The following is a 17,617-nucleotide window of genomic DNA, read 5'->3' on the forward strand; positions in this document are numbered from 1 at the left end:
TAAACAATTTTGGGACTTCATTACTCTTTTTTTTTTAAGTTAAAGTTACTTCCGGTCAAACAGGACGGAAGACCTACTCGTTGCTTTGCAACGAGCTCGGCTCTAGTTCTTAGGTTTCTTTTCCACTATCTTTATTATTGTTTTTAGGTCACCTGAGTAAACTCAGGTGACCTATTGCTATCACTTTTCGTCCGTCGTCGTTCGTCGTGCGTTAACATTTGAACATTTTCAGCTTCTTCTCTGAAACCACTGAACCAATTCTAACCAAATTTGGCATATAGCATCTATGGGTGAAGGGGAACAAAAATTGTGAATTTCATGGGCCCTGCCCCCCTGGGGCCTTGGGAGTGGGGCAAAAACCACTAAAATTAGTGCAATCTTTAAAAATCTTCTTCTTTACTCCTGGACATCAAGCAGTCAAACTGTTTGCATGATTGTAATCAACATTGAGTCCTCTACGAAAATTGTGAAATTCATGGCCCCGGGGTCAGGGGTTCTGGTGTAAGGGTGGGGCTAAATAAGTATATAATGAAATTTCATGAATTCTTTGAAAATCTTCTTCTCTGCTCCTGGATATTAAATAAACTAACTAAGTGCATAGTTATGATGAGCAAGAGTGCCTCTACCAAAATTGTGAATTTTATGGCCCCAGGGTCAGGGGTTCTGATGTTAGGGTTGGGCTCTATAGATTATATAGTGAAAATACATAAATTCTTTGAAAATCTTCTTCTCTGCTCCTGGGTATTAAATAAACTTAATAAGTGCATAATTATGATGAGCAAGAGTGCCTCTACCAAAATTGTGAATTTTATGGCCCCAGGATCAAGGGTTCTGGTGTTAGGGTAGGGCTCTATAGATTATATAGTGAAATTTCATGAATTCTTTGAAAATCTTCTTCTCTGCTCCTGGGTATTAAATAAACTAACTAAGTGCATAGTTATGATAAGCAAGAGTGCCTCTACCAAAATTGTTAATTTTATGGCCCCAGGGTCAGTGGTTCTGGTGTAAGGGGGGGGGGGGGCTCTATAGATTACATAGTGAAAATACTTGAATTTTTTGAAAATCTTCTTCTCTGCTCCTGGGTAATAAATAAACTAAATAAGTGCATAGTTATGATGAGCAAGAGTGTCTCTACCAAAATTGTGAACTCTATGGCCCCAGGAACAGGGGTTCTGGTGTAAGGGGGGGGGGGACTCTATAGATTATGGTCGTTTCTCATGAATTCGTGGTACCCATTGATTCGTGGTATTTTCTTTTTCCGTCATTGCGCACGCGTAATGCACTATTCCAGAAATTTATTTTGAGAAATCGAAAGTAGATTTCCTGATGTAAACAAAGGGGCATAATTCAAAGAAAATGACGGAAAATTCGGTAAGTAATGCAAAAAATATACAAACTACGTATACATCCGTATTAGTCACTTTTGGAAGACATACCTGTTTTCCTAAAAATAGCTAAAGGGGTATGAAATAGTTGGTTAATTGATTTCAAATGAATTTCCAGATGTCGTCTGCATGATTGACTGCTTATATCAAGTGATGTTGCTAGGCATTGAATAAAGTATGGAAAGTTGCTAGCGTTAAATATCAGTGTTTTTATTTATCATAATCAGCAGCCGAATTACAAGTGCTGTAAAACTATAAAATATTCGTCCTTCAAATTAAAAAAAATATTTTTCTCTATTTTTGCATCAAGAATTCAAAGATAAATTCTATTCTAAATCCAATTTTAATTTTATAAATATGAATTTAAATGTTATTAAATTATATTTTTAAAAAAATCTTTTCAAAACGTGTAATTTATTGATAAAGTAAATCATTGAATGAAATGGTTGATTATATATCGCTTTAAAAATTATATAAAGGTATTTGCAATAAACTAAATAATTTTGGTATTTTATTTTAGAGAAAAAGATATCAGTATGATAAGGCAAACCTTCAACGTGCATATGATGCTGTTGTGTCAGAGGGAATGTCTGTTTATAAGGCCTCTAGGGTATTTTTCGTGCCAGAGCAGACTCTAAGGGACAGAGTTAAGGAAAAAGTTCCACTAACTGCTAAATTAGGTTATGATAACACTTTTACTTTCAAAGAGGAAGAAGCATTGGCACAGCATCTAATTTATATGGCTGGAATCGGATATGGCTATACAAAAATGGACATACAGAGGATGGCAAGACAGTATGCACATTCCCTTAACAAAAAACTTCACACAAAGAACGAAAATACTGACCATCTCAGTAATAATTGGTTTTATGGCTTTTTGCGCCGCTGGCCAGACTTGAAACTGGTAAAACCACAAAAACTTTCAATGGCTAGAGCAAAAAATGCATCCCCTGAAAAAATGAAGGCTTATTTCAAGGAACTGTCCACAATATTAACAAAACATGAATTAGCGGACAAACCAAATCAAATATTCAACATTGACGAAACAGGAATTTCGACTGACCATTCGCCACCCAAAATTGTTTGTGGAAAAGATGTAAACCCTCGATCCATTACGTCTCCACGATCCTCTACTATCACTATTATTGCCGGAGGAAATGCTGCAGGTCATTTTTTACCCCCATTTTATGTTTTCCCGGGTAAAAGATGGAATGCTGACTTCCTAAATGTTGCCATATCTGGATCTTCGGGGGCAATGAGTGATAGTGGCTGGTCAAATGGTAAAATATTTGAACAGTACCTGACGACCCATTTTTTAGAAAATGCCAGGAGACAAAATCAGGACCCTGTTCTCATTCTTTTAGATGGACATCGGTCCCATATTAGTTTAACGTTGACGGACTGGGCACAAAGAAATAACATAATATTATTTGTTCTCCCTCCGCATAGCAGCCATCTGACCCAGCCGTTAGATGTTGGGGTGTTTGGGCCACTAAAAAAAATCTATAACAGAGAATGTGCTGTGTTCTTACAGAAGCACCCAGGGAGAAATATAACCAAGTACGATATTGCAGAGCTCACAGCAACGCCATACCTCAAAGCCATGTGTCCGGACAACTTAATTTCAGCCTTTAGAAAAACAGGTGTATTTCCAGTTGATCCAAAGGCAATCACAGATCAACAGATGGCGCCATCAATAATTTATGTAGATGCTGATCAACCTCAACTGAATGTAGAGTCGGGAGAACCATGCTCCCAAGGTCATCTTGATCATGATCATCCAAGTTCTCAAAGTCGTGATTCTTCACTTCAACAGGAACATGCTACAACACAGCCATTATCCCAGACACGTATATGTAATGATCCCCCTGATTTCTTTAGCAGTCGCAAAATTACAGCAGTCAAAACAGAAAGCAAGAAAAAAAGAAAATTCATTCCGCCATTCCTAGCTGGCTCTCTTTTGAAGAAAACAAATCAGGATATTCTGAAATCTGCGGAAGGAAAGAAGAAGAAGAAGGTTCTTGAGGACACGCAGCCATCCACATCTGGAGCATCAACAACAGAAGTTAAAAAATCCAAAAAGACGAAGGATCCGATTATCGAGGATGGTAGTGATTGTGAAGCTCAAACAGAAGATGAAGTTTGCTGTGTTTGTCAGAGGTGGGAACCAGCGGGGCTGAGAAGCATACCCGGTATTTTGTTTGTCCAATGGGGGAAGTGTGACTTCTGTTCCCACTGGACTCATTTAAAATTTTGTACCAATGTAAGAGTGCTTCGTACCTCGAGCACATTCAGATGCCCTCACTGTGAGTAATGAAATCAAATGATGTTACTATTAATTTACCTTTCTTATGTCTGGTCAGTTTTGTATGTCTCTTGTCTGATTAAAATTTAATTATATTTCACAAACATTGAATTTAATATCAATTACTGTTACAAGTATTTTTTTTTCAGTTTAATTATTATAATTAAGTTATAAAAATTTCTACTGTAATTTATTATTGTTGTTTGTTTAAATATAATTGTAAAGTTATTGTATATTTACAACAAAATTTTAAAAATAATATACTAAATTATAAAATTTATTATTCTATGAAATAAAACACCAATTTTCGTCAATATCTTTTATTTTTTATAAAGTAATTGTGCCCGAAATAATACGCCATACAAATAACTCAGATTTTGATGACGTACCACGAATCAATGAGACGCTTGATTTTTCAACAGTGGCGTAAACACCGCACATTTTAAGGTGAATTTTGACACAGTTAAGGGATGAAATTACACCAAACTTTTACTAAACAAGAGATTAGATCCTAATATTATCAAATCACAATAAAATAAAGCTGAAAGTTTTGTAAATCGATTTTATTCGATTACGAATCGGTAAGTACCACGAATCCATGAGATACCAGGCTATATAGTGAAAATACATTTATTCTTTGAAAATCTTCTTCTCTGTTCCTGGATATTAAATAAACTAAATAAGTGCATAGTTATGATGAGCCATAGTGCCTCTACCAAAATTGTGAATTTTATGGCCCCAGGATCAGGAGTTCTGGTGTAAGGGGGGGGGGGGCTCTATAGATTATATAGTGAAAATACTTGAATTCTTTGAAGATATTCTTCTCTGCTCCTGGGTATTGAATTTACTAACTAAGTGCTTTGTTATGATGAGCAAGCGTGCTTCTACCAAAATTGTGAATTCGATGGCCCCAGAGTCAGGGGTTCTGGTTTAGGGGGGGGGGGGAGCTCTTTAGATTATATAGTAAAAATACATGAATTCTTTGAAAATCTTCTTCTCTGTTCCTGGATATTAAATAAACTAAATAAGTGCATAGTTATGATGAGCCATAGTGCCTCTTCCAATATTGTGAATTTTATGGCCCCAGGGTCAGGGATTCTAGTGATAGGGTGGGGCTTTATTGATTATACAATGAAAATATACTAAATCTTTGAAAGTTTTCTTCTCTGCTCCTTGGTATTAAGCAGATTAACTACCTATGTAGTTATGATGAGTAAGGGTCCTAATCTTCCAGAATTGTGAATTTCAAGGCCCCAGGGTCAGGGGTACCATAAAGGAGGGGGGCTGTACTTATTTACTGAAACTGGATGAATTGTTTGAAATCTGCTTCTTGGTATTTATCAAATATTTTTGAAAAGCAAGGGTGCCTTTTAAAAAATTGTGCAATGTGTGATCTAGGCCTAAGGGTCAGGGGTTCATGTGTAATTGGGGCATTACCGATCATGCTGAATATTACTGATTACTTGAAATGCATTTTTTGTTCCCCTACCCTGCCTATGGGTATTAAGTAAACAAACTAAGCAACAGCTAAGTGTATTGTTATGATGATCAATGGTGCCTATTTCAAAATTGTGAATGCCATAGCATCTGGATTAAAACATGAATCAAATTCAATCACTGGAAAGTTGTTGCATAATGCTCAGGTGACCTATAAGGCCCATGGGCCTCTTGTTTTCTTACCGATTTTGTGCACACGATTTCTCGGAAACGGCTCGATCGATTTTCATGGAACTTACAGGACTGATTGAACATCAATCAAACCTGATATATGATTTTTTATTTTTATGACGTCACTTCCGGTGTTGAGATTTACGCAATTTAGTGATTTTCAGAGGGTCACTTTGTCCAGCAGTTTTCTCAAAAGTGCTTTTAGATAGAAACGTAAGATTTTCAGCGATGATAGAGCAAGAAATGCTGATGTGACACACACCTTTCTTATTCTCCGGAAGTGCAGCACGTTGGCGCTCGCTGTGGCTCGAAAAAAGACCTATCGGGAATTTAGAAAATTTTCACACATTTTTGGCAATATCTTTTCACACGTTATTCTTTTGTAAAGACATATAGAACAAAAGTTGTGAAGAATGTCACTTTCTTTTGAAAAATATCAACGATAAGGGACTTCCCCCTATAATAAAGAGCCAAAAGGGGCCGAAAGTTTTTCCTTTATATCTCAAAAAGTATTTAGAATTTGTAATACGTCAAAGAAGCAAAGTTGTTCAAAATATCAAGTTTTATCTAATGGCGTCGTCAAAATACGTCCGGAGACGTCACTTCCGGTTATACCGGAAGTCGTCAGAATATGCATATTTTTGCAGTTCTTGACAGGTTTTTGGATATCATATGTCACTGGAAGCTTATATCTTAATTTTTCGTCCGCCGACCTCACTTCCGGTTAAACCGGAAGTTGCCATAAATGGCTTAATTTAGCAATAATTAACATAGATTTGGAGGATTAAACCATTTTGGGACTTCATTCCTCTTTAAATGAAAGTTACTTCCGGTCAAACACGACGGAAGACCTACTCGTTGCTTTGCAACGAGCTCGGCTCTAGTTATTATTATTATTGTTTTTTTCTTACCGATTATATAGTGAAAATACATTTATTCTTTGAAAATCTTCTTCTCTGTTCCTGGATATTAAATAAACTAAATAAGTGCATAGTTATGATGAGCCATAGTGCCTCTACCAAAATTGTGAATTTTATGGCCCCAGGATCAGGAGTTCTGGTGTAAGGGGGGGGGGGCTCTATAGATTATATAGTGAAAATACTTGAATTCTTTGAAGATATTCTTCTCTGCTCCTGGGTATTGAATTTACTAACTAAGTGCTTTGTTATGATGAGCAAGCGTGCTTCTACCAAAATTGTGAATTCGATGGCCCCAGAGTCAGGGGTTCTGGTTTAGGGGGGGGGGGGGCTCTTTAGATTATATAGTAAAAATACATGAATTCTTTGAAAATCTTCTTCTCTGCTTCTGGGTATTAAATAAACTAAATAAGTGCATAGGTATGATGAGCAAGAGTGCCTCTTCCAATATTGTGAATTTTATGGCCCCAGGGTCAGGGATTCTAGTGATAGGGTGGGGCTTTATTGATTATACAATGAAAATATACTAAATCTTTGAAAGTTTTCTTCTCTGCTCCTTGGTATTAAGCAGATTAACTACCTATGTAGTTATGATGAGTAAGGGTCCTAATCTTCCAGAATTGTGAATTTCAAGGCCCCAGGGTCAGGGGTACCATAAAGGAGGGGGGCTGTACTTATTTACTGAAACTGGATGAATTGTTTGAAATCTGCTCCTTGGTATTTATCAAATATTTTTGAAAAGCAAGGGTGCCTTTTAAAAAATTGTGCAATGTGTGATCTAGGCCTAAGGGTCAGGGGTTCATGTGTAATTGGGGCATTACCGATCATGCTGAATATTACTGATTACTTGAAATGCATTTTTTGTTCCCCTACCCTGCCTATGGGTATTAAGTAAACAAACTAAGCAACAGCTAAGTGTATTGTTATGATGATCAATGGTGCCTATTTCAAAATTGTGAATGCCATAGCATCTGGATTAAAACATGAATCAAATTCAATCACTGGAAAGTTGTTGCATAATGCTCAGGTGACCTATAAGGCCCATGGGCCTCTTGTTTTCTTACCGATTTTGTGCACACGATTTCTCGGAAACGGCTCGATCGATTTTCATGGAATTTACAGGACTGATGGAACATCAATCAAACCTGATATATGATTTTTTTATTTTTATGACGTCACTTCCGGTGTTGAGATTTCCGCAATTTAGTGATTTTCAGAGGGTCACTTTGTCCAGCAGTTTTCTCAAAAGTGCTTTTAGATAGAAACGTAAGATTTTCAGCGATGATAGAGCAAGAAATGCTGATGTGACACACACCTTTCTTATTCTCCGGAAGTGCAGCACGTTGGCGCTCGCTGTGGCTCGAAAAAAGACCTATCGGGAATTTAGAAAATTTTCACACATTTTTGGCAATATCTTTTCACACGTTATTCTTTTGTAAAGACATATAGAACAAAAGTTGTGAAGAATGTCACTTTCTTTTGAAAAATATCAACGATAAGGGACTGCCCCCTATAATAAAGGGCCAAAAGGGGCCGAAAGTTTTTCCTTTATATCTCAAAAAGTATTTAGAATTTGTAATACGTCAAAGAAGCAAAGTTGTTCAAAATATCAAGTTTTATCTAATGGCGTCGTCAAAATACGTCCGGAGACGTCACTTCCGGTTATACCGGAAGTCGTCAGAATATGCATATTTTTGCAGTTCTTGACAGGTTTTTGGATATCATATGTCACTGGAAGCTTATATCTTAATTTTTCGTCCGCCGACCTCACTTCCGGTTAAACCGGAAGTTGCCGTAAATGGCTTAATTTAGCAATAATTAACATAGATTTGGAGGATTAAACCATTTTGGGACTTCATTCCTCTTTAAATGAAAGTTACTTCCGGTCAAACACGACGGAAGACCTACTCGTTGCTTTGCAACGAGCTCGGCTCTAGTTATTATTATTATTGTTTTTTTCTTACCGATTTTTTGCACGCGAGTTCTCGAAAACGTCTCGCTCGATTTTCATGAGACTTTCAGGACTGATAGAGCATTAAAAAAACTAGATATAAAATTTTTTTTGTTTTGATGAAGTCACTTCCGGTTTTGAGTTTTCCGCATTTTTGTGATTTTTAGAGGGTCACTTTGTCCGGCAGTTTTCTGAAAAACCACTCAACGCAGAAGCATGAAATTTTCAGTGATGCTAGAGCAACCTTTGGAGAAGTGAATTTCGTATATCACAACCACCGGAAGTACGAAGCGCCGACGCTCGCTATGGCCCAAAAATAGTCCTATCAAGAATTTCAAAATTTTCTACGATAACTTTTTACCTAGAAATATTTTGTAAAAACATGTAGAACAAAAAAAGTATAGAATTTGAAGATCTTTCAAATGATATCTCGAAAAAAGGGCTGGCCCCTTAATTCAGGGGCGGATAGGGGCCGAATGTTTTTCCTTTATATCTCAAAAAGTATTTGGAATTTGTAATACGTCAAAGAAGCAAAAATGTTCAAAATGACAAGCTTAATCTACTGGCGTCGTCAAAATACGTCCGGCGTCGTCACTTCCGGTCAAACCGGAAGTAGTCGGAAAACGCATTTTTTGCCGTTCTTGACAAGTTTTTGGGTTACGTATGTCTCTGGGAGCATAGAAAGTAATTTTTTCGTGCGTCGTCGTCACTTCCGGTCAAACCGGAAGCTGCAAAAATGGCTTATTTTGAAGGTTTTAATGCAAAATTGAAATTATAAGGTCACTGGAGACAACTTAGCTCATTGCTTTCTTTTGTTCCGTCACTTCCGGTCAAAACCGGACGGAAGACCTACTCGTTGCTTTGCAACGAGCTTTGCTCTAGTTACTGTATTAGAATATTACGTATGGGAAATACCATCATCGCAAACCATAGCCAAAATGAATGATCCTCTCCTATTCTGGAGAAAGCTCCATGCGCATATATACATACTCCGATCGTGACTTGATACGATGGAAAATACAGACAGAAAAATATTTTGTTATTCTTTTTTTATCTTTTTTTTTTCGAGCAGTATACGAGGGTTTTCTCGAAAAAAAAAGTAGGCGCTGCAAGATGAAATTTTAATTTCGCAAGTATTTATTTATAATATTTTAGTGTATCTGAAATCTTTTGATAAAAAATAGACAATTAAAAAAAAAATAATAATACTTCATTAACATGATTTAGTGTACTTACGCACGATTAAAAAAAACGGTTTAAAAAATAACACATGTACCTGAATATTGTTTCGAAATAAAAGTATTTAAAAATAGATTTTGGAAAGCATTATCCTATTTTTCATTCACTATCAATTGTGTCGTCTTTTGGAAAATTTAAGGACATTTGCTTAATCATTTTATCAATTTATCAGTTTATAATTATCAAGCATCTTAAATGGGAAAGTGGTAAATCCACGAAAAACGGCGGTGTTCGATGGCGATACTACGCACTGGAAAGCAGTTCAGTTTTTTACCTCTTTAGTGTACTAGAGAAATGGGAGTCTTCTAAGCGAAATCGTCTTATCAAATTCAAGGGTACAACAAACAGCTACAGGAATAGCGGAAGGCGCTGTCAATGTTGACAGCCAATATATATAAGATTCTTTAGATTAATGATATTAAAAATATTGTCTATAACTTTAATACTTATTAATAAATCTTCACAAGGTCCTATTTGTGTGTGAAATTGGTTTCTGGCTGTTATTTGAAGGATTAAGGTAGACTCAACTATGTGAATCAATGAAATTCCTTAATTTAAGTCGGAATAATCCAACTTGTTTTTAGCAAAGAGGAAACTTGACACTGCTTTAGACATTTTGACATTATCATCGTGTGTCGTAAGGCGTCACAACACATTTAAATTAAGTCTTATAATTTTCAATTGTTTATTAATGCATATACCAAGTTTGCTATGTTTTTTTTTTTTGATGAAAATTGTAATAGGATAGTAACAATATTAGATAACAGTGAGAATTCATAACACTTTACTTTTTAGTACAAAAAATATAAATTTATATATTAAAACACAGCTAGATATATTGTGAAAAATTGAAATAAACTTTTATAATTTCAATATCATTTTACAAAATCTAAAAGATTTTTTTCTTATATACTGCCAGTCACCATTTGACGTAGCGAGTTTGCTCTGGACTCAGGGACCTGAAGAAGTCCATCCTTACGTCGCGGATTCGACTCCAAATACGTGACATGGATATCGACCCTTAATTCAGATTGAGATCCCGTGTTGCAGTAATTGCTAGCCAGAATAATATCCTTCGCTGCTAAAAATGTTATTCTCGAAAGGGGTTTTAATCAAACAAACAAAATCATTCATGCCACCGTCTTTCAGTACTCACAGTACTTTAATTATTTTTACTATACCACAAGCTCCCCCAGGGTTTTCGATAAGTGTCAATTATTTTTTGGGGTGCCTCTTTCAAAAACGTTTCTACATGCACGAGGAGTTTATTTTTCACGTGTTCTGATTTTGTATGATCGTTGGGCCCAAGGCACGGAAGACTTTTTTCTGAACTTCATTTTGTTTCACGAGGATGCATGGAATAAACTACCCGGTAAATGTAACCCAACAACACTGAGATGCTCAATACCTCCTGGGATATGTGAAATCTACGAATTACACGAGAGCATCGGCAAAACTTGCATTTACATTTTACACCTGTCAAATTAGGCATGGGTACATCATCGTCATGTAGTCACAACTAAAAAATTGTGAAAAAACAATTGACATATCATGAAATTAAGATTTACAATTTACAAATTCAGGTTTTACACGTGTTCATTTTAAGAATTACAGAGATGCAATTTTGAACCTGTTGGCTTTTCATACTGATTATAGAGATATTTGTAGATTAAAAGTTAGACGGACGCGTTTCTTTATTCCTGTGCCCAAAGCACGTATGATACTTTATTCACTGTTACCTATAGTATTAGGGACAGGACATTAGAAGTAGGTTCGAATGTGTTTTCGTTTTTAATACAGAAATCTCTCATGTGTCAGCTATTTTTTTTTTTTTGGTGTTATTTACATAATATTACAGTTGCTATAAATAAAGAATGAATTTAAATAAATAGAAGTATTTTAACTTATAACAAGACTGCCGTTGATAAACTCTTTATCTCCATATTTGCTCTAGATTTGTGCAGAAATCCTTGCTAGATGTATCAGTGCCTGTATAGGAAACAATTAAGATATAAAAGAATTCTGTTTATGAATATCAAAAGTTACATGGAGCTATGTTGGCATAGGCGTCGGAACTTTTTTTCCAGATATATACAGTATGTATAGACATTGAACATATCTTCGTAAGTTTAGCTCCCCCACTTTCCACAGACTTACCCCCCCCCCCACTTTCAATTTGCTTCCGACGCCAATGGTTGGCATTGTAAAACTCATCAATTTTACAATTATTTTTATTCATTTTTCAGTTTCATCACTTTCCTATCTATTATTATAAGCCGTTTAGCTTCAATGCCCAAGGTAATGACCCATATTTTTATTTTAAACAAGCATTCTGAGAGTATTGCATAAGCAATACATGTCCCCTACCGGGTTCCCCTTTTTCTTCAGGATGTCATTTTATAATAAGCAAAAGTCAAGTCCAGGGTAAAATTGAAAGATTTTCAAGTTGTAAATGCCTTAAAACTAAAATAATCCACAGTAAGACGAAAATTCAACTCATTTCTCCACCGTCTTTTCCTCGCTTCTTATTTATTTCGACCATCGGAAGTTAGCGCAGTTCGAACCCGATCTTAATTTAGCGATTATGAAAAACATTCAAAATGCCATAATTCTGTCAAAAATCAATGAAGCGAAGCGAAATTCAAACTTGATCTGTAACTCATTACCATACACTCACATACCAAACTTCAACTCAATATCTACAAGCGTTTAGAAAAAAAGTGCGGAAAACAAAGTGGGACAGACTGACGGGGACGGACAGACGGACGGACAGACATATACCTATAGTACAATGTAGTATATATACCAGAAACCTATAGTCCCCCCCCCGTTTTCACCGGTAGGGGACTAATAAAGACGTAGTATCCGTAAACAATTTTGCCAATGACAAAATCGCGTATGTATACCTTTTTGTTGACATTAACTTATTCTGGAAAAATCTACTTAAACATTCCTTTTAATATTTCATGTATTCAGGTACATGTACATGTTAAACGTTGGTATTTTTTTACAAAGAATATTACTTTATGCTTATTGCTCGGGACTCGTCTAATAATTATCGGTATTTGAATAAAAAAAAACAAACAATAATTTAAAATTCTTATTGAATATACGTATACTATTGCCCTCTTTTAGGACTTTTTTCAGCGTAAATTGAATTGTTTAAAAAAATTGTATACTATTTTTTTTATTCATTTCGAAGCTGGATTGTACGGCCCTGCTGGAGAGCCAGGAAAAAAAATATTTTTATTTGTTCGGACGAATTAGATATTCGTTCGGACAAATTAGAAATTCGTTTGGACGAACTAGTTATTTGTTCGAACAAATTAGTTATTCGTTCGGACAAATTAGATAATCGTTCGGACGAATTAGATATTTGTTCGGACAAATAAGTTATTTGATGAATAGGAAATGACAGTTCTGCGCCATGAGGGATGAGGGACGGATCGAGGGACGTGGTGTAATTTTAGAAAGAGGAAATACCCATCTATTTTTAGATACGCTTAATCAATACAACGCGTTGGGTGATTTTTATGTGGCAGACTTTATTTTCAACTAAGAAGCGTAAGAAGATCCCCTAGCTTCATTAAAGAAAAAAAATATTGTTTTTTATATAATTTAAAAATATTTGAACAATGAATTATTTCAGTCTGTTGTGCAATACCCCCTCAGTTAAGAATAGCACAAGTGGACTTTCCGGTGAATGAGGATATATGAATCGCAATTAATCCCGACAGTCATTTATTAGCTGAGCTTGAAAGAGAGCAGACTCATCGTGTTTAACACGTCTATATTAAACAAATCTGTCCAGGTAAACCTGCGCGCTGATGGAGCGGAACGACGAACACAGGTGTGATGACTGCGGGAAAGCTTTCAAGCAGAAATCTCATTTAAATAGACATCAGAGAACCATGCACGGAACGCCGTATACTAATGTATGTCCAATATGTCATTCAAAATTCAACAGGAAAGACAACTTTACGCGACATATCAAAACACACGGAGAAAAAAGGAGAGCGGATCAAAAACAAACAAACCATGCTGATGAAACAGATGAAAACCAGTCAGAGATGAAAAGACGGCGATACGAAGAAAATATGTTACAGGATGCAGAAAACAATCCTCCAGATATCCCTATGCAAAGTACAAGGAATGAGATGAGTACAGAGTCTACAGGGAAATGTATCTGGTGTACCCAGATTAAACCTTTATTAAATGGGAAAAAATTCTGCCATTCATGCGCTGAGACAGGTAGAGAATGCCACTGGTGTCATCGACCTCTACCAGAACGATTTTACAGTCACCGAACAGATGTATGCGATTCCTGCGTGAATAGACGACATAGATGGAGTACACAATCAGGTGCTGGAAGCAAGCAAGCATTAAAAGGAGGGGTGGAAACAAAAGTGTTGGAACCAAACCCGGGTAATCTGTGGGACATTCTTCAATTTTTCAAAGACAACAGTGACCCAATCCAATATCTTCTTCATACTACCCTGTGGTCAAAACGAGGTATCAAATGGTTTTTGACTTTGTATGTCAAATTTGTCAAATACAATGAAAACAATTAGGCTGTCTATGCTGAGCCGACATTTAGATCTATTAATTTTACACTGACAAATGGAACAGAAATCAAAGAGCAGCTGGCTAAAGCTTACAAAAATTTATATGTTAGTTATCAAAATTTTGAAAGGGACGGCAGTGGATGGTCTATTGATCAGATTTTAAAAATGGAGTTTAACACTGCAGAGTATGCCCCTTTATCTGGTAGCAGTTATCTTCCCTTGCCACCAAAAATTGCAAAGAAAAAGGCTGTACTGAACATTGAAAATGTAGATCAAAAATGTTTTCTTTGGTCGATTTTAGCCTCTCTTCATCCTATTGGTAGATTAGATCACCCAGCGCGTGTGTCAAATTACACGAAGTATGAGTATGAACTGAATACTGAGGGATTAGACTTCCCTTTACCTTTGTCTCAAATTAATCGATTTGAAAGGAAAAACAACATATCAGTCAATGTGTTTGGATTTGAGAAAAATGAAATTTTCCCCCTTCACATAACAGAAGCAAGAAATACGTTCCACCATGTCAATTTGCTTCTTTTCTCAAAGGGTGAAACAAGACATTATGGTCTTATCAGGAACATGAGCAGGCTAATGGGGGACAGAACCAGCCATGATGGAGAAACGTTCTATTGTAATTTCTGTCTCCATGGGTTTACAAGACAAGATTTATTAAATGAGCATGTTCCATATTGCTCTCCTCATGGTCCCCAGAGATTAACGTTCCCAAAATCAGAACATGATCAATGGGTGCAATTCAAGCATGTTAATAAACAATTGAAGGTACCCTTTGTCATTTATCTCGACTTGGAAAGTTTAACTATTCCTATTCAATCTTGTAGTCCGAGTCAGACTCATTCATCGACCACTCCCTATCAAAAGCACGAACCTTGCGGATTTTGCTATTACGTGAAATGTTCAGATAATAGTAAATCAAAACCTGCTTATCTATATAGGGGTGTCAATGCTATGGATCACCTCTTTGAATGTTTGATCAAAGAGGAAGAGGAAATCTGTAAGATACTGTCCCAAAGTAAACCCATGTCCATCTCAGTAGAAGAAGAAACTTCTTTCAGAAACGCCACTGATTGTCACATTTGTGAACAACCTCTAGGGGTGGATAGGGTCAGGGATCATGATCATTTAACGGGCAAGTACAGAGGTGCAGCACATAACCAGTGTAACTTGCAGCTCCAATTTAGGAAAGAAAACAGGGATTTCTACATTCCTGTTATCGCACACAACAGCCGCAATTACGACCTTCACCACATGATGAGTGCCATTGGAAAATTAAAGAATAAGAAAATATCTTGTATTCCAAACAATATGGAGAAATACATTAGTTTTTCACTCGATAATTTACGTTTCATTGATTCATTACAATTTCTGAATGCTTCACTAGACACTTTAGTAACAAATTTAGCCAAAGAAGGGGGATCGAGATTTCAAAATCTATCCCGACATTTTCCATCTGAAGTTGAGAGAGACCTCTTACTACGGAAAGGGGTTTATCCCTATGATTACATGTCCTGTTGGGATCGATTTTACGACCAAGAGTTACCTCCGGTCACAGCATTTTACAACAAACTGTCCGAATCTGATATTTCTGAGACTGGCTATGTTCACGCTGAAAAGGTATGGGAAACCTTTAACATGACAAACATGGGGGATTACCATGATTTATACTTAAAAACGGATGTCTTACTACTCTCTGATGTATTTGAGAATTTTAGAAATCTATGTCTGAATGCATATCATCTAGATCCCGCTCATTTCTATACTTCACCCGGTCTTGCATGGGAGGCCATGTTGAAAATGACAAAAGTTAAGTTACAGCTCTTTGATGACATCGATATGGTTTTGATGATAGAGCTGGGAATTAGGGGAGGGGTGTCTATGATCTCGAAGAAATACGCCAAAGCCAACAACCCAATGGTCCCTGATTTTGATCCTTCAAAACTGAAAACTTGGCTTACTTATCTAGACATGAATAACCTTTACGGTACAAGTATGTCAATGCCCCTGCCCGAGAGGGACTTTGCCTGGTGCACTCCAGAACAAATACATAGTTTAAATGTCATGGATATCCCAGATGACTCGGACACCGGGTATATATTAGAAGTGGATCTAAAATATCCCGATTTTCTACATGATGAACATAGTGATTATCCTCTTGCTCCTGAAAACAAGACAATTACAGATGATATGTTGTCTCCTCATAGTTTGATGCTCAAAGAAAAGTTAGACATCAAAGGAGGTGCCCTAAAACTCGTGCCTAACCTCAATGATAAAGAAAAGTACGTTATTCATTATCGAAATCTAAAATACTATTTGTCAAAAGGTCTTGTATTATCCAAAATCCACAGGGTTCTAGAATTTACTCAGTCTCCTTGGTTAAAGTCATACATTGATTTTAATACCCACAGGAGGTCTCAGGCTACAACAGATTTCGAGAAAGATTTTTATAAGCTCATGAATAATTCTGTCTTTGGGAAAACCATGGAGAACATGAGAAAGAGAGTGAATGTGGAACTGGTGCACACCAAAAAGAGATTACGTAAAGTATGTGCAAAGCCAAACTTTCAGTCTTTTAAGATCTTCAATGATGACCTAGTAGCTGTCAATCTTAGGAAAAACAACATTATTCTCAATCGCCCCATATATGCTGGTTTTTGTATTCTTGACCTCGCTAAGCTGCTCATGTTCGAGTTTCACTATGACTTTGTAAAATCTACCTACGGGGAAAAGGCTAGTCTTCTGTTTACAGACACGGATAGCCTTTGCTATGAAATCCAAACAGAAGACTTTTATCAAGATATATTTACTCATAAAACTCTTTTTGACACCAGTAACTTTGAGAAAACCCACTTTCTTTTCTCCAAAACAAACTGTAAGGTTCTCGGTAAAATGAAGGATGAGTGCGGAGGGAAACCGATAGAAGAATTCATTGGTCTCAGACCTAAGATGTACAGTTTGTTGTATGATGGCATAGAGAAGAAGACGGCTAAAGGAGTCAAAAAATCTGTAATAGACAGACACTTAAAACATCAGGCTTACAAGCAAGCCCTTTTTGATCATTGCTACATGCGTCATTCAATGAATTTGATAAGAAGTTATAGCCATCAGCTGTTTTCTGTATCTGTATGTAAAACAACGCTAAGTCCATACGATGACAAAGGGTTCGTTCTGGACTCTGGTATACACACCCTCGCTCATGGTCATTACAAAATCACACCATTTGATAATCATGTGTAAGACCATTAATACTATAAATAGTATATACATGTATAACAAGACAATTCTTATTTTGTCAGATTTATTGATTTTAATATACATTTTTGTGAATGATTCAATTTGTAACACAATTTGTGAATACATTGTCATCATTTAACATGTCAATTTGATAATAAAGAATTGAACTTAAACAAGGACTTTGTTTTCTTGTTTCATAATGTAAAATCACTTGTATAAATTATTCATCCATTTCCTCGTCGCTAGACTCTTCTTTGGTATCATCCTGGTAAACGCTATCGTCGGCCTCCAACAGCTGATCAAACTCTTGTCTATATTTATTTAGAACTCGGGAAACT

General features: G+C 36.3%; 2 protein-coding genes across 2 annotated transcripts; both read left to right on the forward strand.

Moving 5' to 3' along the window:
- The first annotated feature begins 1,211 nt into the window (after positions 1–1,211).
- LOC134247943 (uncharacterized) lies at positions 1,212–4,303 on the forward strand. Its single transcript, XM_062730333.1, has one exon. It carries the CDS (start codon positions 1,972–1,974, stop codon positions 3,697–3,699), a length of 1,728 nt encoding a protein of 575 aa, XP_062586317.1. The 5' UTR covers positions 1,212–1,971; the 3' UTR covers positions 3,700–4,303.
- An 8,989-nt stretch (positions 4,304–13,292) lies between these two features.
- LOC134247944 (uncharacterized) lies at positions 13,293–17,282 on the forward strand. Its single transcript, XM_062730335.1, has 2 exons — positions 13,293–13,977; positions 14,095–17,282. Exons 1-2 carry the CDS (start codon positions 13,293–13,295, stop codon positions 17,280–17,282), a joined length of 3,873 nt encoding a protein of 1,290 aa, XP_062586319.1.
- Positions 17,283–17,617: the final 335 nt, after the last annotated feature.

This window comes from Saccostrea cucullata, unplaced genomic scaffold (assembly GCF_032062105.1).
Source record: "Saccostrea cucullata isolate Sc308-1 unplaced genomic scaffold, CSIRO_AGI_Scuc_v1 ctg5089, whole genome shotgun sequence".
In the NCBI taxonomy this organism is placed as follows: Eukaryota; Metazoa; Mollusca; class Bivalvia; order Ostreida; family Ostreidae; genus Saccostrea; species Saccostrea cuccullata.